The sequence below is a fragment of the Panthera leo genome, chromosome C1 (genome assembly GCF_018350215.1).
Source record: "Panthera leo isolate Ple1 chromosome C1, P.leo_Ple1_pat1.1, whole genome shotgun sequence".
NCBI lineage: Eukaryota > Metazoa > Chordata > Mammalia > Carnivora > Felidae > Panthera > Panthera leo.
Genome location: NC_056686.1, coordinates 158,596,862 through 158,624,777, shown reverse-complemented (window position 1 = coordinate 158,624,777; position 27,916 = coordinate 158,596,862). Strand labels below are relative to the sequence as shown.

The 27,916-nt window shown below is 38.5% G+C and overlaps 1 protein-coding gene and 1 long non-coding RNA gene across 10 annotated transcripts in view; both read right to left on the bottom strand.

Annotated features, from left to right (window-relative positions):
- Positions 1-4,350: 4,350 nt before the first annotated feature.
- Positions 4,351-10,543, bottom strand: LOC122228563. The gene is made up of 3 exons (XR_006206660.1): positions 10,458-10,543; positions 7,794-7,882; positions 4,351-4,440 (listed from the first exon to the last, which is right to left on the bottom strand). It is a non-coding gene; the product is annotated as an uncharacterized LOC122228563 (long non-coding RNA).
- A 2,240-nt stretch (positions 10,544-12,783) lies between these two features.
- ERICH2 (glutamate rich 2) overlaps positions 12,784-27,916 on the bottom strand; it is a 36,809-nt gene continuing 21,676 nt past the window's right edge. For 8 of the 9 annotated variants that reach the window (XM_042949080.1, XM_042949081.1, XM_042949083.1 and 5 more), the window contains 3 exons: positions 20,684-20,741; positions 13,628-13,699; positions 12,784-12,981 (listed from right to left, as the gene is read on the bottom strand). In XM_042949080.1, coding sequence (XP_042805014.1) covers positions 12,860-12,981; positions 13,628-13,699; positions 20,684-20,741 — 252 coding nt within the window. In that variant the 3' untranslated portion in view covers positions 12,784-12,859. Of the gene's footprint in view, positions 12,982-13,627; positions 13,700-18,041; positions 18,122-20,683; positions 20,742-27,916 lie in introns of those variants that run through there. The other variant, XM_042949082.1, reaches the window with a different exon arrangement.

Genomic DNA, 27,916 nt, shown 5'->3' with positions numbered 1-27,916 from the left:
GTCTGTCTCCCGAGACCAGGGCTGTGAAAAGCGTTGCTAACCTTACACTCGGCTTTTCTTAAGTCGAAGCTAAAAGTCTATTCGGTGTATTTGTGTACTTTAAAGATAGTTCCCAAATCATTCTGTACTTTCTTTGGGAACCATAGCTAAATAGACACCCCCACCTCAAAAAAAAACAAAAACAAAAACAAAAAACCCACGCCATACTCACTCCTGGGAGGCAGGAAAGGGTTAAAAGGGTGGTGAGGAAGGCAGAATTTCAGCCACAACGGCTGGAAAGGACTCCGGAAATTACAGTCTTTTCTCCTATCGGAGAGCGCTGAGTTCCTCAGATAATCGTCAAATGGTCCCTTCCTCCTTGGTATTCAAAAGATGAAATATTCTAATGTTAAAGAAATTAATCAAGGAGGACAGAGTGATTTGTATTTGGGCAAATCGTGTGTAAATCTTAAACTCAATTCCTGCTATTCCAAACACGTAGACAGAAGGACCAGCAGGTGGCGATAGATTACAATTTCTGAGAGAAAACAACGGCTCCACAAGAAAGCAGCTCTTCAAGGAAAACTGCAGGCCCTTCCCACTTCCCACTCATACCCTGCCATATTTCACAAAGCAGAGCTGTTTAAAAGGCTGAGAGATGCTGCCAGAAGTGGCCTGAAACACCTAGGATCTCTATCCCTTTGGTGAAAGAGAAGGAGATGTGAATATCCATTTCTTTCCCATGGAGCTTCACCCCAAAGGTAGCCTGAGGAAAGGAACTCTTTGATATTAGGCAAGGTATTTCACTGCAAAAGTGGAGACCAGGGAAATAACAGATCTGGACTGCAATTCTGATGGAGAGCTCTTAAGATGTATTCACGTTTTCTGCTCTTCTCTCAACAAAAACTAGGACAAATCAGTCCTTTCCCAAAGGAGTGGGATGGAAGAAAGTTGACTTTCCAAATGAGATGCTTTGGCGAAACAATATGGAATGGTAGAGTGGGTACAGTAATATTTTATCTATTTCAGTGTAAAAGCCCTTAACTATTTAAAATAACAGGTATTAGCCTTTATTTTTTTTAGATGTATGTGCCTGGGACTGTTGTTTATGAGAAGGTTCTGGAAGGTTCTGATGCAGTAATGGAGAATCTGATCATTTAAACTTCTGTTTCAGAATGGGTTTCTTCCCTAAGCCTGGCCAGGTACACGGGGAAGAAAAACCGGAAAGTTAATGGGAGGGATTCATGTGAGCTGCTGTAGCTCAGTTCCCTTTATGTCAAGAAACTTTATGTAAGAAACTTACATGTAAGAGCTCACTGGAATGTATTCACAGCCAAGACTCTCACCTATAACATCTGCAAATCAGTACCATGGGTTTCCCCAAAGCAGTTAGTCACCTGGAGCTCATTCTTTCTATCTTACTCTCAGTTACAAGGCTGAGGTCCTGTTTTCTTTGCCTTTGGCTAAATCAGGGACCCTTTAGATCTGCACAGCCTGAAATCTCAAGCAATCCCTAAATATGTGGATTAAATGGGTCAATATCTTCTCACTGAGGCTACAGGCACAGTATCTCAACTTCAAAGCCAGGGACAAGCCACAGGCAACCACTGGAACAGCTGAATAGACAATATATCCCTAAAATCTTCAGGCAGCCATCTGGAAGGCACCCAGCAACTGTGGAGTGAGTGTGGGGACTTGTTTTGCATTGATTTTTTTTTTTTTGTTATATCAGGATTCAGAGGAGTTGAAAAGAAAATGTAGAGAAGGAAGAAATAAGTCTTAAAAAGTCAGAGCCCTCTACAAAACCTCAACTAGCCTATGAAGGATCAGCCAGTTTTATTAGTATTTAAACCATTATTTAACAGGTTTAACAGGTTGTAAAATATCTCAATTTAACAAGTTTTACTTTGAGACAACTTTCTGAAAGTATTCCTTTAATTCTGTGTAGTACATGATTTTTAACATTTTTCTTCTTACTGGTTTTCATTGGTGGGTTGCAAGTTAAGAGAAGGCAGCTTTAGAATGATGATGTTGTCTGCTGATTTGTGATTCTGCCTCACCTTTGGTTGAGTTCTTCTGATGCCAGTAGGAAGAAACTGAATTTGGTGCCTGTTATGATGAGGAAGAGATTTTTCTCCTAACACACTGCTCAGTAGTAGACAGGGAACTGTGAAATTTATCATCTTTACAGAGTAATCATTTTCAAGTTATCTTTTTTATGGAAAGATATTTAAAATAATTTTTATTAGAGATGAAGATACACTTAGGGACCTGAGAGCATGAAACACAGAGAGCTTTGTTTCAGAGTAGAAGAGGATGCAACTTAAAGTATTAAAAAAAGAAGGAAAGAAGCTTATGAAAGTTAACCAACTATTTGTTGGAAAGGAATAATTTTCTCTGCTCTTCAAGGTCCTTCTAGCTGGACTAAAAATCAAGTTGACATGAGACAGATTAACAGGAGAAAATTAAATTTCATTTTGTACATGTAGGAAATCCACACAGATAGGAAATTCCAAAGACAGGCAGGCAAAAAGAAGAATAATGTCATCTTGAACTAAGGAGAAGAGATTAGGGGTCTGGGACTTCAAAGGGAAGGAATGCAATTCACAGGAAAATGAAAAAGAGTGAACAGTGTTTACCAATAAATGTCTGCTAAGCTACTCAGGAACAATGGGATTTGATCAAATAGGCTTTGTTAGATTCCTCCCTGTCTACCACATCTAGTTCATATTATACTGTAGTTATGTGTGGTGATTGCTTTCTTCCTACCTCAAGTTCTCTATTTAAATTCTTTTTAGGCAGTTGATGAGGAGGTTAAGAGCTTTTCTGGAATCTGCTGTTTGTTTTTTTTTTTAATTGCTTTTTAACTCAAAAGAATTGTTATGCCAAAGTGGCCCATCTTGGGTTGGCCTGCCCTCTGCCCCTACAGTTAAAAGTGTATTTGTACAGTTATTCAGCAATAGGAGAGCTACATAATCAATTCTAAGCAAACAGGGACTGGGGGTTGGGGGGGAGTATTGGTGATGGATTGCAATTATCCCTATTTAAAGTATACAATTAAGCATAAGCGTAAGCAAGTTTGTGAATATAACTGTTCTATGAAGATCAGTAAGTTTCTGTATCAGATGATATTATTTTTTGAACATAATTACCTATTTACTTACTTATTAGTATTTATCCTCATTAGAAGCTTCTAGCATACCAAAAAGGATACTAAGATGTGTTAAAATGGCTCAGATACAATAGACACTCCACAAACACTGATTTGTTTTGTTTTTTCCTTGCGTTAACTTTTCTGTACCTCAGGTGAGTTTTACCTTAACTCTTTTTAAAAGTTTCTTTCTTTAAAAAAAAAACCACATTTTTTTTCTTTAAGATAATATGTGATTGTTAGGGAAAGTATATGACTTTATAATGAAAAAAAGTGAAATAACCTCATCACTCAAACACAACCATCTTTTTAGCCTTTTTATTAATTTTTTCCCAGATTTTCTCCCCACTTCATGTATAGGCTTAAATAAAAAGTTTTTAGTATTGGACAGATATTGTACATCAATGTTCATAGCAACATTATTCACAATAGCCAAAAGGTGGACCCAACCCAAGTGTCTATTAATGGATGAATGGATAAACAAAATGTGATATATGCACACAATGGAATATTACTTAGCCATAACAAGGAACAAAGCATTGATACGTACTATGATACCAGTGAATTTGAAGATATTATGCTAAGTGAAATAAGTCACAAAAAGGACAAATATTGTAAAATTCCACTTACATGTGTTACCTAGAATAGTCAAATTCATAGTGATAGAAAGTAGAACAACAAAGTGATAGAAAGTTGCCAGGGGCTAGAGGGAAGGGGAATAGAAGTTATTAATGGGTATAGGGTTTCAGTCTGAGAAAATGAAATAGTTCTTGAGATGGATGGTGGTGATGATATCACAACAATATGAAATTACTAAATGCTACTGAACTATACACTTAAAAATGGTTAAAATGGTAGGGGTGCCTGGGTGGCTCTGTCAGTTAAGCATCCGACTTTTGGTTTTGGCTCAGATCATGGTCTCACAGTTCATGAGTTTCAGCCCTTGGTTGGGCTCTGTGCTGACGGTGTGGAGCCTGCTTGGGATTCGCTCGCTCTCTCTCTCTCTCTCTCTCTCTCTCTCTTTTTCTCTCTCTCTGTCCCTCCCCTGCTTGTGCTGTCTCTCTCTCAAAATAAATAAATAAACTTAAAAAATGGTTAAAATGGTAAATTGTATGTTATGAATATTTTACCACAATAAAAAAGTGATGAATGCCCATGGAAAAAAAAAGAGGATAAATAAAAAATGTAAATTGAAAAATAAACTCTTCTTACCTACCTCCCCTCCTCAGCTGCACAATACAGAAATTAACCATTCAAACCAGTTTCATGCAGGCATACCTTGGAGAAATTGAGGGCTCAGTTCCAGACCACTGCAATAAAGCAAATATCATAATAAAGCAAGTGAAATGAATTTTTTGGCTTCCCGGTGCATATAAAAGTTATGTTTAGGGGCGCCTGGGTGGCTCAGTCGGTTGAGCGTCCGACTTCAGCTCAGGTCACCATCTCGCGGTCCGTGAGTTCGAGCCCCGTGTCAGGCTCTGGGCTGATGGCTCAGAGCCTGGAGCCTGCTTCCGATTCTGTGTCTCCCTCTCTCTCTGCCCCTCCCCCGTTCATGCTCTTCTCTCTCTGTCTCAAAAATAAATACATATTAAAAAAAAAGTTATGTTTACATGATACTGTAGTCTATTGAGTGTTTGTGACCATTATGTCTAAAAAAATCTAAAGTACATACCTTAATTTAAAAACATCTTGTCAAAAAAATGCTAACCATCATCTGAACTTTCAGTGAATCATAATCTTGTGGCTGGTGGAGGTTCCTGCCTGGATGTTGGTGGCTGCTAACTAATGAGGGTTGTGGTTGGTGAAGGTTGGGGTGGCTGTGCCAGTTTCTTAAAATAAAACAACAATGAAATTTGCTGCATCAGTTGACTCTTCCTTTCATGGACAACTTCTCCATAGCATGCAATGCTGTTCAATAGCATTTTACCCAAAGCAGAACTTCTTTCAAAACTGAAGTCAATCTTCTCAAGCCCTGCCACTGCTTTGTCAACTAGGTTTATGTAATACTCTAAATCCTTGGTTATCATTTCAGTAATCTTCACAGCATCTTCACCAGGAGTAGATTCTATCTCAAGATATCACTTTCTTTGCTCATCCATAAGAAGCAACTCCTCATGTGTCCAAGTTTTATCATGAGATTGTGGCAATGCAGTCACATCTTCAGGCTTCACTTCTAGTTCTAGTCCTCTTGCTATTTCCACCACATCTGCAATTACTGCCTCTACTGAGTCTTGAACCCCTCAAAGTCATTCAAAAAATTTTTTGCTGGTGGAGGTTCCTGCCTGGATGTGGGTTGGAATCAGCTTCTAACTCCTGTCAATATTGATGTTTTTACCTCTTCTCATGAATCACACATGTTCTTAATGACATCTAGAATGCTGAATCCTTTCCAGAAGGTTTTCAGTTTACTTTGCCCAGATCCATCAGAGAGGAATCACTATCTATGGCAACTATAGTCTTATAAAAATGTATTTCTTATATGATAAGACTTGAAATTTAAAATTCCTCTTTGATCCTTGGGCTGCAGAAAGGATATGTTAGCAGGCATGAAAACAACATTAATGTCATTATACATCTCCATCAGAGCTCTTGGGTAACCCAGCGCATTGTCAATGAGCAATAATATTTTGAAAGGATTTTTTTTTTCCCTAAGCAGTAGGTTTCAATAGTAGGCTTAAAATATTCAGCAAGCCATATTGTAAACAGATGTGCTGTCATTCAGGCTTTATTGTTCCATTTATAGAGCATAGGCAGAGTAGATTTAGTACAATTCTTAAAAGGCCTTTATTTTTTTCAAGTTTTAATTCAAATTCCAATTATTTAACATGCAGTGTAACATTAGTTTCAGGTGTAGATTTTAGTGATTCAACACTTACATACAACACCCAGTGCTCATCACATGTGCCCTCCTATCCCATCACCTATTTAACCCATTCTCCCACCTACCTCCTCTCTGGTAACCATCAGTTTGTTCTCTATAGATAAGAGTCTGTTTTTTGGTTTTCCTCTTTTATTTCCTCCTATGTTCGTTTTGTTTCTTAAATTCCACATATGAGTGAAATCATATGGTATTTGTCTTTCTTTGACTTATTTTGCTTAGCATAATACCCTCTAGCTCCATCCACATCATTGCAAATGACAAGATTTCATTCTTTTTGATGGCTAATACCACATCTCCACATCTTCTTTATCCATTCATCAGTTGATGGTCATTGGGACTCTTTCCACAATTTGGCTATTGTTGATAATGCTGCTATAAACATTAGGGTACATGTATTCAAATCTATATTTTTGTATCCTTTGGATAAATACCTAGTAGTGCAATTGCTGGGTCATTGGCTAGTTCTATTTTTAACTTTTTGAGGAAACTCCATATGGTTTTCCACAGTGGCTGCACCAGTTTGCATTCCCACCAACAGTGTAAGGGAGTTCCCCTTTCTCTGCATCCTTGCCAAGTAAGCGCCCTTAGATTTTCAGAATGGTGCATGAGCATTGGCTTCAAATTTAAGTCATTAGCTTCATTACCCTGTATTAAGAGATCAGCCTGTCCTTTGAAGCTTTGACGCCAGGCATTGCGTTCTCTCTAGCTATGAAAGTCCTATGTGGCATCTTCTTCCAATAGAAGGTTGTTTTGTTTATGTTGAAAATCTGCTTAGTGTAGCCATCTTCATTCATGTCTTAGCCAGATCTTCTGGATAACTTGCTGCAGCTTCTACATCAGTACTTGCTGCCTCACCTTACACTTTTATGCTGTGGAGATATATGCTCCTTTTATGCTACTCCTTTCCTTAAACTTCGTGAACCAACTCTGCTAGCTTCCAACTTTTTTCCTGCAGCTTCCGCACCTCTCTCAGCCTTCATAGAATTGAAGAGTGTTAAGGCTTTGCTCTGAATTAGGCTTTGACTTAAGGGAATGTTGTGGCTGGTTTGATCTTCTATCCAGACCACTAAAACTTTCCCCGTATCAACAAGGCTGTTGCCTTTCTTATCATTTGTATGTTCACTGAAGTAGCACTTTCAATTTAAGAACTTTTCCTTTGCATTCCCAACTTGGCTAACTTGCAAGAGACTTAGCTTCCAGCCTGTCTTTGCTTTCAACGTGCCTTCCTTACTAAGCTTAGTCATTTCTAGCTTTCGATTTTAAGTGAAAGACATGTGACTGTTCTTTTCACTTAAACATTTAGAGGCCAATGTCGGGATATTAATTGGTTTAGTTTCAACATTATTGTATCTCAGGGAATAGGGAGTCCTGAGGACAGGGAGAGAGATAGCAGGGTGGGTTGGTAGAGCACATTTATCAGTTAAGTTCTCTGTCTTATATGGGCACAATTCATGACACCGCAAAATAATTACAATAGTGATACCAAGCATCACTGACCACAGGTCACTGTAACAAATATAATAATAACGAAATAGTTTTAAATATTGTGAGAATTACCAAAATGGCACCAATACACTTGTTCAGTGCAGGGTTGCCACAAAACTATAATTTGTAAAACATGCAGTATCTGCAAAGTGCAATAAAGCAAAGCACAATAAAATGAGGTATGCGTGTATTTCTATTTTACACATACTGTTAACTGGCACAAAAACCCACCAATTCCCCTTCCTTGGCTTTGAGTGGCCATCCTGAGGGTAACCTAAAGAGTCCAGTTTGGCTTACAGTCTTAGAGGATGTTGTCAGTCATCATGCTTGCTATCCTGTGGCAGGTACATTGGGTAGGACTCGCTCAGCTGCAAGTTGTAGGAAATCTGAAACAAATAGGCTTAAATGGTAAGAAAATATATTGTCTTACGTAGGATATTTAGAGATAGGGCAGGTATTAAACCAGCGTTGGTCAACTGAGTCAGTTAAAATGCCATCGAGGACTAGGATCTTTTTTCTCTCTGCTCCACTGTCTTTAGTATAAAAACTCCTCATAGCACCAAGATGGCTGCCAGTAGCCATGAGGCTACACACTTTCTTGTCCATTTCTAAGTCCTGCTCTTGTTTTATTAGCTGAGACTGGTAGAATTCTGTGCATGTCTAGTAATAACTAGTAGCAAAGGGATGCTGGTCAAAGGGTACAGAGTTTCAATTATGCAAGATGAATAAACTCTGGAGATCTAATGCACAGCACAGTGATAATAGTTAACAATACTTACTGTATACTTGAAATTTGCTATGATGATAGATTATAAATCTTCTCAACACACACACACATTGGTAACTATGTAGAGGTGATGGATATGTTAACAAGCCTGATTGTGGTGATAATTTCACAATATATGTAAAATCATCAGGCTGTATACCTTAAAAAAATATATATATAATTTTTATATGTCAGTGATGTCTCATAAAAGCTGTTTTAAAAAACCTAATAGCAGGGTGCCTGGGTGGCTCAGTTGGTTGAGCACCCGACTCTTAAATTCAGCTCAGGTCATGATCCCAGGGTCATGGGATTGAGCCCTATGTTGGGCTCTGTGCTGAGTGTGGCGCCTGCTTGGTATTCTCTCTCTCTCTGTCCTTCTCCCCTGCTTGCTCACTCACACTCTCTCTGAAATAAAACAAAAATATTAAAAAACCTAATAGCAAGGAGGATGGGAGTACCATGATTAGCTTAGACGTATCATCTAGGTTGGAATGGACGTAGGAGAAGCCAGCCACAATGTCTGCTACAGGCTATCTCCTGGTTCAAAGGGTACATTTTGAGCAAGACCATGCAAGCCAATCTCATCTCCCAGTGCTTCACTTCACAAGTCCCTCCAAGTTCTGCATACTCCCCATGTCCCATTATAACTCATATCCCATGGCAGCTGGGGAGTTTATTAGGAAAGCCAACCAGAGAGATCTTTGCCCTCCTTAGTCTGGCCTTGGCAGCCTCATCCTCCCTCCCTCCCTCCCTCCTGTGAACTCTCAGTACCTCATGATATAAGACACTTTCCCAGAACCCGAAAACATTTCCAATAGATCTAGGCTTTCCTTCACATCTGGCACTAGGAGTTATGTTCAAGGGTTCACCCTTGTCAAACATCAGTATTTTAGGCAAATACCAAAATTGTATGTATTTTACATATCAACCAGGATAAAATTAAAGGAAAAAAACCCGCACTTCAATGAAAGGGAATGCAGGTTATCACCCCGCTTCATATATAAAGAACTGTAGGATAACTCAAGGCTTTATAAAGACAAATACTGGAGAACAAAGGAGAGGCAACTCTAAGAGGCAACTCTGAGCAGTCCAAACAGAGCCAACTACCACAAACTAAGGTTATGTTACATGCATTTTCTGAGTATTAGGCTTCACTTCACAAACTATCTCCCCTTCTGCAATCTGTTTCTCTCTCCTGACCTCTTAGGGAGGACAGCACAGGGGTGAAGGGTAGGGCAGCATTAGACTGAACCTGAATTGGAATACCTTGCCCTCTTCTCCCTCTTTGTGGCTCTCTCACAAAGAAGGGCAAGCGAGAAGGGCCATTCTGCCAGCAGTGAGTGACCAGAGAATACACCAACATTCACAAGTGCATCATCCATGGAACAGGCTTCAAGAGGTGTGCTCCTCAGGCACTCACAGAGATCTGGAAATTTGCCATGAGGGAGATGGTAACTCCGGATACGCTCGTTGACACCAGGCTCAACAAAGAGGTCTGGGCCAAAGCAACAGCAAATGTCCCAGAAAGGAGTATACTATATGTGTGTGCAGTTGTCCAGAAAATGTAATGAGGATGAAGATTTACCAAGTAAGTTCTATATACATTAGATACTTACACACCTATCACCACTTTCAAAAACCTACAGTCAGTGTGGATAAGAGCGGACCAGATGGTCAAATAGTTATGAAACCACAACACACACCAAAAAGACCTAGATTTGCCTCTGCTAATTCCCAGGTATGTGCTCTTTAGACAGTTACTCTCAATTTCTCTAGACCTCAGTTACTTTATATGTAAATGGGGATACTAATATCCACCCCACGCAGGTGCTATGAAGACTGAAAACATGAACATATGGAATGCTTAGTACAGTACCTAATGCATAATAGGCTATCAGTACATGTAATTATCATCCTTTCTACTAAACATGCTCATCTTAAACATTTAAAAAATTGTATTCCTTTTCCCTTATGTCTTCCAACAATACTTCATCTTCCTTCATAAAGTCCTTGGTTTCCTTTTCCTCATCTCCAGTGCACTCAAGTTCTCTGAAATAGGTCTCTCCCCACCCCACTCAACTGACAGTGCTCTCCCTAATGTCATCAACCCCCTCTTTGTTGCTATCCAACACCCTTTTCAGTTCTCATCTTACTTGTCTTCTTTATAACTTTTAGCCAAGCAGACATTTCCAGACCTTGTAGCCCTCCTGGGTTTCTGTGGTAGTTCTCATCATCACTTAGGATGCCTTTGGCAGCAGATTCAAGAAACCTCAATCCAAACCTGTTGAAATGATAAGAAAGCCGTCTCACTTAACAGAAAATGCAAACTGAGGGCTGGCTTCCAGAGCAGTCGATATTGTGGCTGAACATCACCAGAAATCTAGGTGCTTTTTGCTGTAGCATCCACAGCATCAGCTTCATCCTAAGATTTGGCCCTCTCATCATCATAAAGTGGCTGCCAGCAGAAAGTAGGGCAGCGTGCTTCCTGGTTCTTAACCAGAGGAATGGAGACATCTCTCCTCCCAATCATGAAATAAAGTCCTTGATCTTGTTGGGCCAATGTGGGTCACATGTACCCCTTTGGAAGAGTTTGGAACAGTAACGGTCACCAGAGAAATGCCATGTACTGTTGGCTGAGGGTGTCTTTCCTGAGCCCCATGGCTATGTGTGTGGGGAATGAATATCCGACAGAAGCAGGGCTCTCTTAGCAAAGATGTAGAGGGATAGCTGCTGAGTGGGCAACCAATGGTATCCACTATATTCATTTTCCCGATTTTCCTCCTGGCTGTTCTTGTCTCCTTTGTGCACTTCTCTTTCTTGGACTACCTCTTAGGTGTTATCACTTAAGACCATTTTTTAATGTTTATTTTTGAGAAAGACACAGAATGCGAGTGGGTTGGGGCAGAGAGAGAGGGAGGCACAGAATCTGAAGCAGGCTCCAGGCTCCGAGCTGTCAGCACAGAGCCCGATGCGGGGCTCGAACTCACGAGCTGTGAGATCGTGACCTGAGCTGAAGTCAGATGCTCAACCGACTGAGCCACCCAGGCACCCCCTCATTTAAGACCATTTTATTTTCAGTCCTCTTCTATTCAGACTACACTTTCCCTGTGAGCCACGACTTCCTTACCTTTGACTAACTACTGTCTCTAATTAAAGAGATACCTCTGTTAGGTGTTATCTAATGGAGTCGAACCAAAGTGTCTGTTTGGTCTGTTTGGTCTGTTTCCAACCTAAGTGTTTCTTCCAAGCTCCATACCATGAATTCCAAAAAAATGAATATTTACACAATACTTTCTGTGGTAGGCAGAATAATGTCCCCCACCCTAAAAGATGTCTATGTTCCAATCCCCAGAACCCATATGAGGTTACATGGCAAAGGGCAATTAAGGTTATAGATTGTATTAAAATTATCAACTGACTCTAAAATAGGGAAGATTATAGATTATCCTGGATCACCCAGATGGGTCCAATGTAATTATAAGTGTCATTAAAAGTGGAAGGAAGAGGCAAGGTATTGAGAGTTTGGCTCAACTATTCCATATCATTGCTGCCTTGGCATCCATTTTGTGTGGCTAAGCACACTAGCCTCTCCCTCAAGTACGTGCCCTAGATAACAGCCCATGTACTAGATAAGAGCCTGTAGAATCACAAGTAAGTGTATGTTCCTGATACAACTTCCCCAGTGCCCCTGGTGATAAACAGTCTCTCCTGCCTCCCAACTCTTTCCCCTGTGCATCCCTTAGATAAGACCCCCACGGAGCTTACTAAAACCTGATCTTTTTGGTTTGAATTGGCAAATCCAGCCTTAGCCTGAGAACCCCCAAAGCACTCCACTCATGGCCCTAATAAAGGCATGCCCCTGGTCCTGCTGTCCACTCTGTCTGCACCTTGACCTCCTTATGTGGCCCCTCTGATGCATGCCATGTACCTCCTCCAGGACCTGTGAATAATAAACTTCTCATTTTACTTTCCCTTGTGGTCTTTGTGGAAGCATCACGAACCATCTGACACACCAGGGCTCTACTTAACAAATGTTACTTTAACAAAAATCACAACAGAGGGGAGAGAGAATTAGAGAGATGACAATGTGAGAAGATCTCAGCCAGGTGTTGCTCGTTTTGAAGATGCAGGAAGAGGCCAGGAGCCAAGGAATGTGTGGAGGCTCTAGAAGCTGGCAAAAGAAAGGAATGAGATTTTCTCCTAGAGCTTCCAGAAAGAGTGCAGCCTTGCTGACATCCTGATTTTGACTGAGTGAGACTCATTTTGGATTTCTGACCTCCAGAACCGTAAGATGATAAATTTGTGTTGTTTTGACCCAAGCCTCATGGGTTTGTTGGATTAAATGAACTAATGTGTGCACAACAGCACCTGGTACACAATTACAGCTATGTAAATATTTTCAATTACTAATTTCCTCTCTGAGTAACTCACATAGAGGTAAGAACTAAATATCAAGAAGGAGCTCAAACCGATATGGATAAATTAAAAGAACTCTGTGCCAAATAAAGAACAAGACTAAAATGCAGCTTTCTCCTTTATATTTCCATGTATACAGTAATGAAAATACATGAAGATTAAACCATAGCAGCAACCTTCATCACCCGTCTTCGCATTCATCAGAGCTTTCTTCACTTAGCTCCTCACTGCTCTCTCCTTCACTCTCACTGCTACTGTCTTCTTCACTATCTTCATCATCTTCCTCAAGATTTTGAGATTTCTCTGCCATAGAAAGGAAGAAAATTGCTTAAAATGTTCTTGATATTTCTACTCTTTGAAAAATCATAATTCTTCTTGCTTCTCCCTCCACTAAGAAATACCTATCTTTGGAACATGAAGACTGAGCTGAACTTTGTTAACTGTATGTAGGATCAAAATAGTAGTACAAAGACCATATTCTTACTGGTATAAAGATGTTTATGGATTTAGAGTAAATTTAAAACATAGGTCTATAAAGTTTTTTTTTTTTTACTATTGTCAATGTAATTCTTAATTAAATATAGTAAGAGTAAGTGAGATGTAGGATAATTTAGAGGGTACCAGTTTTCCTTGGAATTGTGGGATAGCTCTTTTAACATGTGTGGAAATTAGCATGTTCTGTTCCTTGTGAAGACTGTGTCAGTCCCTGATGCCTGGTACCCAGGGAGCCTGATTTACTTGGGCAGTTCTACCCCACAGAGAAAAGGGAGTCACCCTGACCATCTACAAAGGACAAGTTGGTTTCATTAAACCATCCAAGACAACCAGTTAGCCTTTTCTTAACCACTTTCTGAGGGTGTACTTCACTAATCTCCTGGGATAATAGGTTTTTAAATAGTGACTGCTCATAGTTCTATGAGAAAGAAGGAATTTCAATTTTTAAATTTACCCATCAGCAACATTTCTTCAATAAGTGAGAAAAACTCCTTGGCCTCAGGATTTTCTGGTTCATAGATTAGAACTGAAAATGGACAACAGAATGTGTGTTATTAATCTTCAAAGTGTTTCAGCAAGCACTCCTCAGAATGAGATTGGAACTGTCAATCAGAGTAAGTAAAAATGCACAAAGCAATAAATACCAATTATACCATAGGAATACCAAAGTGTAAATAGAGAAAATGTTCTACTTATCATAGGTGTATTGTAAGAGAAATAATGCTCAATATATTTTCTACCTCCTGTCTAAAAAATGCAATCTCCACCACTATGAGGCTTTCCTCATAGGCCTTGTAGCCAGAGTGTTTCTTGAATATAATCATCCCACAAACAAGGTACATATCCTGCAAAATGTGGAGGCTTTGCTAATGAGAAGACTGTGCCTGGAGGTCTGTTAATCCTGCTTTTCATCTCTCCCACTCAATGTCTACAAGACAGCCTTTCTTAGAGACCTTATCTGAACACAGAACAGAATTTTATTATCATTTTTTTAAATGCAAGCTCTTCCATGGTAGAGATGCCATTTTGAGAAACTCATCTTTCAAAGAGGGAAAACTTATGTTTCTTTTTTCTCTTCATCCTGAAAACTTTTACCCTGGTTTACACCCTAGTCATTGCCTACTTAACAGCATGTGTCATCTTTGGACCATATCAGTAGATTTTGGGGGGGCTTGGTGGTATGTTATCAATGTTTTAGAGGTTAGAAACATTTTCAACTTTTGTTTTGGAGTTCTTTAGGCTATTTTTTAACCCCAGATCTCTCTCTACCTTCTTCCTACCTGCCTTGAGGGACATTCATAATTCTGCATTAGCCATTTAATGTTGTGACTCCTGTGCACTATCTTGATGGCCCCCAGGGGGCGCTAAAACATCAAGTGTGCTATTCTTCTGGCTTAGAGTAAGACAAATAATTGTGGCTGGTTCAACTATGCCCCAGTGCTCAGAGGACCTCATCCCATATGGCTTTCATCCTGACACACCAAACCAGTGTCTCTATTTCCTAATCTACCAATATAATTTACCATCAGTCTGGGTTAGCATGACTGTGTGCCTGCTTTTAAGGATCCTATAGGTATTTAGACACCTTTTAAGATTTCTAATAAAAGTATCTTGATTCATTTTAAATTGGACTAAAACATACTTATCATTAGCAGTCTAAATATTCTCTGAGCCTTTTCAAGAGCAGAGTTTCTTCAATTTGCCCCTTGGGATACTAGCTAGTTTCTTAAGATATTAATACATATTTTGGAAACTAGGTCAAATGAGGTTAATCAGGTAAAATTTACAGTAGAAGAAATTGCAGGATTTTACAGAACCATTAATATGCTCAGACCATTATGAGAATGTGGTTTCCCCAACTTACTATTCCCATGGAATCCTTTTTGGTTGAACACTTATTAAGAAATCTTGAATACAGTTTAGAAAATTTCATATTGGAATTAGGATCATTTCATGGGATTGGAGTATGAGATCAGCTACTCTCATGGTTTAAAAAAAACTGTTGACTTCTACAATTGTCAATTTTCAGAGTGAGGGAAAGGTATCTGCTTTAAAACTTAGCCCACAAATATGCATTCTAGATGATGAATCAGAAAGTCTTTGACAGGCTAGTAGAGTTGGTAAAAAGGTAAGAAAAGCCTCTAGCACATTCAGTTAGTGTCTTGGGAGTTGTTCCCAACCTGAGTCCATAAACAGATTCCAATATGGGCCCTGAAGAAAGACTGTCAGATGTGAATCCTGGTTCCGCCACTGTCTAGTTGGGTCTCCATGGGGGAAATATTTACTATCTCTGTACTTCAGTTCTATTATCTGTAATAATACTATTGGCCACATTAGGCCATTTTGATGAATCAGTGAGATAATGCAGATAAAACACTCAGTCCAGTCCTTAGTGCACTAAGAACCAAGTAACTGCTGATTATCATTCATTTTCCTGGAATGGATTTGGACCTAGAGAAAGGCTTGGCTCCTTCCTAAATGTTCAGTGGATGTCTCCTTCCAGCTAAAGAGCTGGGGCAGGGAGCTGGGGGATTCTGTTGTGCATTGGGCTCTAAGTCCCCCAGACTGGAGGCTATTCTAAGGTAGATAAGACATTGGTCTTGTTCACTGTAGCATCCCTAGGAGACTGACACAGAGCCGGAGCCCTCAAAACATTAAAAAATGGAATAAATGAATAGTAGGAAGCAGTCCTTTGATGCCTAGATAAAATTATACTCTAGGTTAGGGGCGTCTGGGTGGCTCAGTCGGCTAAGAATCTGACTTCGGCTCAGGTCATGATCTCTTCGTGGGTTCGAGCACCACATTGGGCTCTGTGATGACAGCTCAGAGCCTGGAGCCTGCTTCGGATTCTGTGTCTCCCCTTCTCTCTGCCCCTCCCATGCTCTAGCACTGTCTCTCTCTGTCTCTCAATAGTAAATGAACGTTAAAAAAAATTTTTTTTTTAAATTATACTCTAGGTTAAAAAGGAAAGAGTGATTTATTTTACTCAAAAAGAAAAAGGAAGGAAAAGAAAACTGCAGAGTAACTATCTTTTCTGAAGATACATCTGTAATTGTGTTAGACCAAAATGATGAGAACCATTTTGGTTCTCAGGCCATTATTGTTAAACACTTAGAATTATTATAATTGATGAGTAGGTCTTCCAGGCCTAAATGTTTTTTGTGTGTAAAATCTTGGGCTGCTGTGAGGAGCACTGTTGTGCCCTGAGAAAAGTGAGCTGCACATTCCCTTCTTACAGGTGAAGAGACCAGTAAATAGAAAGATTGACCGGCACAACATCTCACAGTCAATCATGAGATGAACTAAAAAAAGTACTTGGGACTCTTGACCTTCAGTCCCATTTAAAAACCACTTTCCCAGGATGCTTCCAATGCCTGGCAGGAAATGGCATACAGCCAATATATCACTTCTGCATGACATAGCAGGAAAATGGCTGAGGAAATATTAGGCACATATAAAAACTGTGTGTGAAAGATAGATAAAATTCAAGCCTTTACCGACAAATAAAATTTCTTGGGGGAACCCAATACAATTTCTTTTTTTAAAGGCAGGATGAAGAGAAAAGAAACCAATGGATGCCAGGTGGGAAGCCCTGAAGCCAAACAGAGATATAAATGATTACACTGTGATTGGACAGCAAGGAAACATACAGGCAACCAGTGGCTTTATTCAGAAAATGAATTTTTAAAACATTTCAGAAGGGACAAAGATGCATTACTTTATGTAAATTAACTGCCTCAGATACAAAGAAAATAAATATATTAGTTGACCATAGGAGCCATTTCAAGCCTGATTGACCCACAAAAGTACCTCTTTTCCAAGTCTCTGCCTCCTTGACCAGACATATGTTTACTAATCAAATGAGGAAATGGAAATATAGTAGGATATCAGAAGCTTTCAAGCCAGACCTAGCATCTAATCCTAGGTGAATTAGTTTTCCTTGCTAAGACTCAGTTTCCTCAACTGTAAAATGGGGTTCATAATATCTGCCCCATAGAATTGTTTTAAGAATTAAACAAGGTATTCAAGAATGTTCTCATTATTAGTAGGTGCTCAATACAGACACATAAATACATAAATATGTAAATAATCTATGTTTACATACATAAATATATATAAAAATATATAGAGAGATACATAAATATATATAAATACATATAGAGATATATACAGAGAGAGATATATACATAGAGAGAGAGAGAGAGAGAGAGAGAGAGAGAGAGAGAGAGAGAAAGGAGTGTTCTATAGCAGAGGTAGAAGATAGGGAAAAAAAGACAAACTGGGGCACCTGGGTGGCTTAGTTGGTTAAACATCCAACTTCGGTTCGGGTCATGATCTTATGGTTTGTGGGTTCAAGCCCCGCATTGGGCTGTGTACTAACAGCTCAGAGCCTGGAACCTCCTTGGGATTCTGTATCCCCCTCTCTCTCTGCCCTTCCCTGCTCATGCTTTCTCAAAAACTGAATAAACATTTAAAAAAATGAAAAAGAAAGAAAAAAGGACAATATACTATAAGCATTCACATATAAAATAACCTGACGCCATCCTAGATGAAAAAAATTCATTTTGTCTGTTGTTCTGAATATAGAGAGGAACTTTGGTCAGTCCTCAGCCAAGTGTTTCCTATTAGCATCAAACTAGTACTTTCTCCCCCCCGGAGACAGTGTCTCCAACTCTCTGTTCTTTCCTGAACTTGCTTAGCATTGCTAATCCTGGGCCTCCCTAATTTCACATCAATGGCTGGAATCTGCTTCAGGGGTAGCCAATCTTATTTTGCATGCACATGCAGCCAGCCCCCCTCCCCCCCCATCTCTGCACCTTTCTGCCCCGTTTCCAGTCATCCTCCTCTTTTGGGAGTAGTGTTCTTTCCCACCTGGCATGGTGCCGGTCTTAGGGCCCTCCACAGCTCCTTTTCCTGTCTTCTAATCCTAGTCTGAGGCTATTTAACACTGACAGAAAAAAGTGAACAGTATTACTGGCTGAGCCAGTGGAGTAACAAACCAAACCAAACCATGGTTAATGTCAACTCCAAAAAGGTTTAGAGCATGTGTGCTGTGATACCTGCTTTCTCTACAGCTCCCAGCACAATGTCTGGTACAAGTCTGTGCTTGATATAAGGGAGGGAGGGAGAGAAATTTTACAGGGACATAACCCAATTAGGATAGACCAGTTTGAACTTTTTCATTCTCAATGATGGTATTTAATGGACGTTTACTGGTTTGACTCAGGTCAATAAGCATTTTATTGAGCACCTGCTGTTTATGCGACATACTATAGGCCTAACAATCAAAAGTGACTAACAGATGTGGTGATATCAGTGCATATATTTTATCAGCTTCAGCCAGAGGCTTTCTAAAATGACTGATGGATACGGAGATATAATACATGAATTTTCCCACTATTAGGCTGCACAAGAAACTCTGGGAGCTGGGACTGAGAACTACAGACTCACTCACCTGTACCCCAGCCCCCAACAGAAGAGGGGTGCTGTGGGAGGCGGCAGCTTGGGCTCCAGTTTGGCCATGCCACTAGCTCCCTGAATGGTGCTGACCAAGCCGCTTAGCCTCTCTCTGCTTCTGCTTTGTTATTTGTAACAATGGGAATGGACACGATTTTCTTGAAGGAGTCCTTCTTATCAGAAATTCTGTTTGTGCACCACCCAAAAATACTTTTAATCAAAATATTTTATTCAATGGCTCTAAAGGTCAAAAGTGCTTAAAAGGATTAGACAAGGCAAATTATTTTGGATATAAAATAAGTAGTGTGAAAAGCATTCAAGAAATCCATTTTAAAAATTAGCCAATGAGGGGTGCCTGGCTGGCTCAGTTGGAAGAGTGCATGATTCTTGATCTTGGGGTTGTGAGTTCGAGCCCCACGTTAGGTGTAGAGATTATTTAAAAATAAAATCTTAAAAAAATTTAGCCAATGATGTAAGAAGTACTGTACCCATAGCGGGGAGTCTATGTGAGGCAAGTGAAAGTAGATCCTCACAATTCCTACATTATATTTTAAAAAAACTTTTTTAACGTTTATTTATTATTGAGAGACAAACACAGAGCATGAGCAGGGGAGGGGCAGAGAGAGGGGGAGACACAGAATTCAAAGCAGGCTCTAGGCTCTGAGCTGTCAGCACAGAGCCCAATGCGAGGCTTGAACTCACAAACCGCGAGATCATGAAATGAGTGGGAGACGGTCGCTTAACCGATTGAGACACCCAGGAGCCCCAGGAACTCACTGGATAGTTTTAACAGCAGATTGAACACAGCAGAAGATAGGACAGGTTAACTCAAAAACAGGTAGGTTAGTAGAACAATTCTAAAACAAAGCATAGAAATAAAAATAAACGAAAAAAAAAAAAGAAAAAGAAACAACAGCCTGAGCGTAAGATACATCAGCCAAACTACTAAAAACCAAAGGAAGAAAGAAAAATAAGGTAGATCGTTATTATTCCTCTACTCAAAAGTGCCCAATGGTTTCCCACTTTGCTCAGAGAAAGAGCCAAAGTCCTTAAATTATGAAAGGGTGCTATGCAATCTACATAATCCCCAAACGATAACCTCTCTGACCTCATCTCCTGTCACACTTCCCCTTAGGTATTCTGCCCTGATTACACTGGCCTCCTTGCTGTTCCTCATCAGGCATGTTTGCATCTCAATACATTTGCTATGAGTCCTGCCTTCCTAGACCATCTTATTCAAAACTGCTTTGCATCTTTCTAGTACTTTCTATTCCTTCTTCTCTACTTAATTTTTCTCCATAGCACCTATCATTTATGACACACTAGTTATATATGAATTTGTTATCTGTTTGATACTAGATATAAATGTGGGATTGTTATCTGTCTTATTGACTGCTATACTTCCAGTGTCTAAAACAGTGCCTGGCACATGGAGGCACTCAAATATTTGTGGAATAAATGCATATTAAGTAAGGTTTGCTATACTACCTGACATGTCTTTGAAACTAAAGGCATAAAGTTAACTAACTCATTATCATGAAGGTCAAGATTTTTATTTATTTTCCAGTGATGATTAGTCTTTTTACAAAAAATTTTTTAATGTTTTTTTTTAATGTTTTTTAAAATTTATTTTTGAGACAGAGAGACAGAGCATGAGCAGGAGAGGGGCAGACAGAAAGGGAGACACAGAATCCAAAGCAGGCTGCAGGCTCTGAACTATCAGCACAGAGCCCGATGTAGGGCTCGAACCCGAGGACTGTGAGATCATGATCTGAGCTGAAGTCGGACGCTTAACAGACTGAGCCACCCAGGCACCCCTGATTAGTCTTTTTTAGTTTATCCCAAAGTTATTCTAGATGTCTAAATTAGTCCTTACACCAATCAACTTAACTTACTATTAAGGAATCACTGAGATACTATTAGGGAGTTTACTAGGCTATAATAATCAGACCATTTTACAAATTATGAAATGCATTTAGAAACAAATAAAAGATTAGAAAACAGAAAAGTATTTTGGAAAAAAAAAGAAAACATAAAAGTATTTTGTACTTACTCATCTGACATAATTTTTTTGCCAAATGGTAGTCTTGGCCCATTTCTGCTCTCAGGAACTGGAAAACATTAAGAAACTCTTCAGATAAGTACTTTCAGAGAGAATTTAAATGTCAATAATAAACCCCTTAAAAATATTACATTATTTATTAAATATTTTTCTTTTAATATTTCTACATTTTTGCAGGAGTAAGTCTGTAATCAATTAATGAAGAATATTTAAGGACTTCCCATGGCAAGGCAACAGAGAACAAGTATGATACCTCTATGTTACTGCAGCCATACTATATGTATATTACTTAACAATTTCAGAATACATAGGTTGGTTCAACTGGCAGAGATAGTAAAGACATTCATCACTTTAATATCCCTTTGGTTCAGATACAGCTTTTTTTTTTTTTTTTTTTGTAAACTTAGTCCATAATTACATGACTAAGATTGTAATTCATTTCATTTTACTATTTAAAAAAAATTTTTTTAATGTTTATTCATTTTTGAGAGACAGAAAGACCAAGCATGAGCAGGGGAAGGGCAGAGAGAGAAGAAGACACAGAATCTGAAGCAGGTTCCAGACTCCAAGCTGTCAGTACAGAGCCCGACGTGGGGCTCGAATTCACGAACTATGAGATCATGACCTGAGCTGAAGTAGGATGCTTAAACGACTGAGTCACCCAGGCGTCCCTTGTTTCACTTTTATTATATTTTTATTGTTACAAAGTAGTACATATTTTTGTATGTAAGGAATTTAAAAGCTAAATAAACACATTCTGTCCCCAACTAAAAAGCATTTATATTTCTACCATCCAGAGATATTTATTTTTAGCATCTTCATCATATCATTTTAGTATTTTTCCATAAGTTAAACACATATTCACAAAAACTAGGATTATTCAGTAACTTTTTTTGCTTATTTTAGAGAGAGAGAGAGAGCATGTATGTGAGTAGGAGAGAGGGGTGGGGGGGAGAGCAAAAGAGTGAGAGAGAGAGAGAGAGAGAGAGAGAGAGAGAGAGAGAGAGAGAATCTTAAGCAGGCTCCATGCTCAGCGCAGAGCCCCATACAAGGCTGGATCCATGACCCTGGGAAAATGACCTGAGCCGAAATCATGAGTCAGATGCTCAACCAACTGAGCCACGCAGGTGCCCCTATTCAGTAATTTTTTTTTTATTAAAAAAAATTTTGTTTTAAGTTTATTTTGAGAGAGAAAGTACAAGTCAGAGAGAGACAGAGAGAGGGGGCAGGGAGAGAATCCCAAGCAGGCTCCACACGGTCAGTGCAGAGCCTGATGTGGGGCTTGATTCCACAAACCATGAGATCATGACCTGAGCCAAGGTCAGTTGGTTAACCAACTGAGCCACCCAGGCGCCCCTCAGTAACTTATGAAAAATAAGCCACATATCATGATAATTTTCTCCCCATAAAATTAAATATTCTTATATATTTTTTACTTAGGCTACAGGTTAATAAAACTAATGTCCTATTCTAAAACTTACTTAGACTGCTTCCATTAAAAAATAACCCTAAACTTAGATGATTGTTCTTGATTGTGTGTACTATATTCTGAACATAGGCAGGTATACTAGGCTTCTTCTGCAAGAGACAAGGGCATGGAGTATTAGAAGAGACACTTCCCCATGTTTCTAGACATTTGATATATACCCAGGCACCATTTTAAGAAGTTCTCTACCAGTTTTTTCAGTTTCTTCCACAGGTATGATTATTTACATTTCTCTAATGGAAATAGAACACTTCTGCAGATTTTTCTATAAACCATTACCTTTACCACAATCCCCACTTTTTCACATATTAATAAATGCTATGGTAAACTCATTAAACAGAATTGTTTTTGGGTTTTTTTTTTAGATTTTTTAAATATTTACTTATTTTTGAGAGAGAGTGAGAGACAGCGCAAGCAGGGGAGGGCAGAGGAAGAGAGACAGAGGGAGACACAGAATCCGAAGCAGGCTCCAGGCTCTGAGCTGTCATCACAGAGCCCAACATGGGGCTCGAACCCACAAACCGTGAGATCATGACCTGAGCCAAAGTCGGAGGCTTAACTGACTGAGCCACCCAGGCACCCGTTACATTTTTAAAATCTATTTTTGTCTATTAAGACCTATTTATTTTCATTCCTATTTGTGGTTTCCTTCCATTTTAATTATGGTAACTTGTGGTTTATCTAGGTCATTCTTTTTTCAAATATCCTGTTCTTAAATGGATATAGTAATTTGGTATTTACTTTGAATTTTGTTTATTTAATTCCTTTTCTTATTTTCCTTATATTTATTTTGTTCTTTTTCTAGGAATTACTATTTAGTTCATTTGTTGTCATTCCCCTTTGAATCAACATTGTCATCACTTAAGTATTCAAAACCTTAAGCTCTTTTTGAAAGCTTTAATATTTAGTGTTGTGGTTATCACTATTTTCTAAGTAGTTTGTAAGTTTAGTTTTGATTTTGATTTGTAATTCAAGTGTCATCCAGAAGAATACCTTTTAGTTTAAAGTAGTTTTGTTATTGTAGTTATTTTTATTTTCAATGCCTAGTTTAATTCATAACAGAGAATGTGACCAGTATCATATATAGCTATTATTTATATTTTTAAAATCTTTATGGAAAATTTAAATAAACACAGAAGTAGAAAAAATAGTAAAAGAAGTACACGTCTCCAATTCTCATCTTCAAAAATTAATATTTTGTCAATCTGATTGTATCAATATTACTATACATTCTTTTCCCCAGTCTGCCTAGACTGTTTTAAGATTTTTTACAGATATCATCTCATTTCACTTTAAATTAAAAACCCAATGACACTATGGCTATTACACCTAACAAAATTAACAAGAATTTCTCAATATCAATTAATATCTAGTCTATTTCATGAAGCATTATGTTAATAATACTAGCCTCAGAAAATGAAAAGGAGCATGGAATCAATTTAAAAATGTACTTAGCACTGACCTGTTTGTTGTTGCTGTTAACAAAAAAATGTGTATGTATATATTTCCTTTTAACCGTTCAAAATGCAGTGAAATTAAGAAATTCATGCAATGGATATTTGGCTAAAGACTTTCATGAGAATTGCTTAAAACTTCAAAGTCAAGCTAAATTAAGAAGACAGGTTTAAAAAAAGTGGTTTTACATTAAATTATTTGTGACATTCAAAATAAAGAGATGGGACTTCCAGGGAAGATGGCAGAGTAGCCGGACCCTAAACTCACCTTGTCCCTCAAATACAACTAGGTAACACTTGCATCACTGCAAACAACCCAGATAATGACCCAAAGACTGGCCAAACAAATTCTACAACTGAATATAGAAAAGAGGCCACGTCAAAGAGGGTCAGAAGGGTGAGGATTCAGTGGGAACCTAAACCCCATAGATCTGACCACTGGAAGAAGGGAGCCACAGACCCAGAGAGGGGTGAGAAACAGACTATCACACAGGGGGAGCCTGCAGGGGGAAGAGGAATACCCACAGCATTTGCCTTTGAAAACCAGAGGGTCTAAATTTCCTGAGTGCTTACAACCAGAGGGACTTAAAGCCTGAAACTTTAAAACTCAGCAGCCTTGGCTCTGGGAGAGCTCAGAGGGTGATAGGAAGCTGAGCCCTTACCCTTAAAGAGATAGCACAGCAAACATCCTTCAGAGATACAGCTTGTAAACAGTTTGAAAGTCACCTGGAGCTTATGGGAGGGAGAGTTGGTTACCAACTCAGGAGTTTGGGGAGGAACTTCTCCAGGAACAAAGGAGCTGGCAGCCTCCATTTCCCTCCCCTGCCCCTCATCATAAACATACAACTACCTGTGGGAACCAGCACAACACTGGCATTCACTACCTACCTTGCTTACACCACACCCCGCCCCCTCCAGTCAGGCCTGCCTCAGTCCTTGTGTTGCAGATCCTCTCCCCCAGAAGACCCCTGCAAACCTTGCCAGCAGTGCCTCTCCTGACCTCTCACGGAGGACGTTTGCACCTTGTTAAAACTGCATCCCCTGACTGCTCATCCTTTGTGGAGTGCCCAGCTCTGTCTCTGTGGTAGCTGCGTGTCCCCTGTGGAAGAGGACCAGTGCTACCTAGTTAAAAGTGCATGTCCTTCCCACTACTTACAAGAGCAAGAGACTTCCCTAACACACAGAAACAGACACAGAGAGTTAGGTAAAATGAAGAGACAGAGGAATATGTCACAAATGAAAGAACTGGACAAAATCACAGCAAGAGACCTAAGCGAACTGGATATAAGTAATATGCCTGATAGAGAATTTAAAGTAATGACCATAAAGATACTCACTGGACTTGAGAATAAGGTGGAGGACATCAGTGGGACCCTTAACACAGAGATAAAAAAAAGAACCAATAAGAGAGAAAGAACATAATATGAAATCAAAATACACTTGATGGAATAAATGGCAGGCTGGAAGAAGCAGAGGAACAAATGAATGATCCAGAAGATAGAGTAATGGAAAGTAATCAAGCTGAACAAATGAGAGAAAAAAGAGTTACATAAAACAAGAATGGTCTTAGGGAAATCAGTGACCCATCAAGCATAATAACTTTCACATTATAGGGATCCCAGAAGAAGAAGAGAGAGAATTGGGGGCAGAAAATTTATTTGAAGGAATAATAGTTGGAAACTTCCCTAATCTGGGGAAGGAAACAGAAACCCAGAGATCCAGGAGGCACAGAGATCCTAACAAAATCAACCAAAGGAGGTCCACACCATAGTAATCAAAATGGCAAAAAGTAGTAATAAAGAAAAAAAAAATTAAGCAGTAAAAGAAAAGAAGATAGTTACCTATAAGGGAAATCTCATAAGGCTTTCAGTGGATAGACCAGAAGGAAGTGGAATATATTGAATATATTCAAAGTGCTGAATGGGGAAAACGTGTAGCCAAGAACACTATCCAGTAAGGCTATCATTCAGAATAGAATGAGATGAAGAGCTTCTCAGACAAACAAAAACTAAAGGAGTTCATGACCACAAAACTAGCCCTACAAGAAATATTAAAGGGGACTTTTTGAGTGGAAAAGAAAGAACATACGTGAGAGTATGAAAAGTAGGAAACATAAAAATAGTAGGACTAAATATTTCTGTAAAAAATCAGTCAAAGGATTCACAAAATAAAAGGATGTAATATATGACACCATATACCTAAAACACGGTGAGGAGAGGAATAAAGAATGGGTTCAACTTTAAGTGACCATCAACTTAATATAGACTGCTATATGCAGATGATGTTATATACAAACCTAATGGTAACCACAAATCAAAAACCACTAATAGATACGCAAAGAATAAAGAAAAAGGAACCTAGGTATATCACTAAAGAAAGCCAACAAATCATTAGAGAGAGCAAGAGAAGGATTAGAGAAAAACTACAAAAAAAAACCATAAAACAAGTAGCAAAATGGCAATATATACAAATCTATCAATAATTACATTGAGCGTGAATGAACACTCCAATAAAGACATAGGGTGACAGAGTGGATAAAAAAACCAAACCCATCTACATGCTGCCTACAAGAGACTCATTTCAGACCTAAAGACACTTGCAGATTGAAAGTGGGGGGATGGAGAAACATTTTTAAAAAATGAAAAGGTACGTGCAAAAAATAAAAAAAACCAGAGTAGTTTTCAAGAAAGAGAGAATAACGACACTTTTTAAAACTATGACTACCTATATTACATTGATAATATTAAATAAAATTGTAAGGTTAAAAAAAAAAGACCTAAATATGAGACCTGAAACCATAAAAATCCTGAAAGAGAGCACAGGCAGTAATGTCTCTGACATTGGCCATAGCAACATTTTTCTAGATATGTTTCCTAAGGCAAGGGAAATAAACTATTGGGACTACATCAAAATAAAAAACTTCTGCAAAGAAAGGGAAGCAATTAACAAAACTAAAAGATAATCTACTGAACACAAGATATTTGTAAATGACATATCTGATAAAGGGTTAGTATACAAAATATATAAAGAACTTATACAACTGAACACCCAAAAAACAAACAATCGAATTAAAAATGGGCAGGACATGAACAGATATTTCTCCAAAGATGACATTCAGATGGCCAACAGACACAGGAAAAGATGCTCAACATCACTCATCATCAGGGAATTGCAAACTGACACTGAAATGAGATATCACCTCATATCTGTCATAATGATAAAATCAAAAACATAAGAAACAGCAAGTGTTGGAGAGGATGTGGAGAAAAAGAAACCCTCTTGTACTGTTCGTGGGAATGCAAACTGGTACAGCCACTGTGGAAAACAGTATGGAGGTTCCTCAAAAAGTTAAAAATAGAACTAAACTATGATCCAGTAATTGCATTACTGGGTATTTGTCCAAAAAATACAGAAACACTAATTCAAAGCGATACATGAACCCCTATGTTTATAGCAGCATTATTTACAATAGCCAAATTATGGATGCAGCCCAAGTGTTCACTGATAGATAAACAGATAAAGGAGATGTGGTATATTATATACAATGGAATATTACAGATCAAAGAGTACACTTATGATGAAAACAAAGAAAAGAAAAATTGAAAGATTAGAACTATGAACACACGTATACATTTTACCTAGATTCAACACTTCTTAACATTGTGCTACATTTGCTTTATCTCTCTCTTTTGATAGGTAAGGTGTAGATAGTCTAGATATTTTTCACAGAAACATTTGAAAGTTACAGACATTGTAAAATTCACCCTGAAATATTCAAGCATGAGTCTCCTAAGAATAAGTTCATGCTTCAGTGTAACATTATACCCTTATCACATCTAAGAAAATTAACAGTAATTCTGTAATAAAATATTACATTCAAATTGAGACTTCCCAATTTGTCTTTAAAATTTTTTTAATTGTCTTTAAGATTTTTTTCTAGGCAGGATTCCATCAAAATTCATGTTGTGATTTTAGTTGTTAACTATATTTTGTTTTTTTTTTTTTTAATTCCAGTACAGTTAACATACAGTGTTATATTAGTTTCAGGTAGATAATATAGCGATTCAATTCCATATATCACCCGATGTTCATCACAAGTGCACTCCATAATCTCCATCACCTCTTTCACCCATCCCTTCACTCATCTCCCCTCTGGTAACCATCAGTTTATTCTCTATAGTTATGAGTCTGTTTCTTGGTTTGTCTCTAATCTTTCAATTTTTCTGTAGGTTTGAAAATTTTGAAAATAAAAGTTGAGAATTTAAAAAGGGATGCATTCTGAAA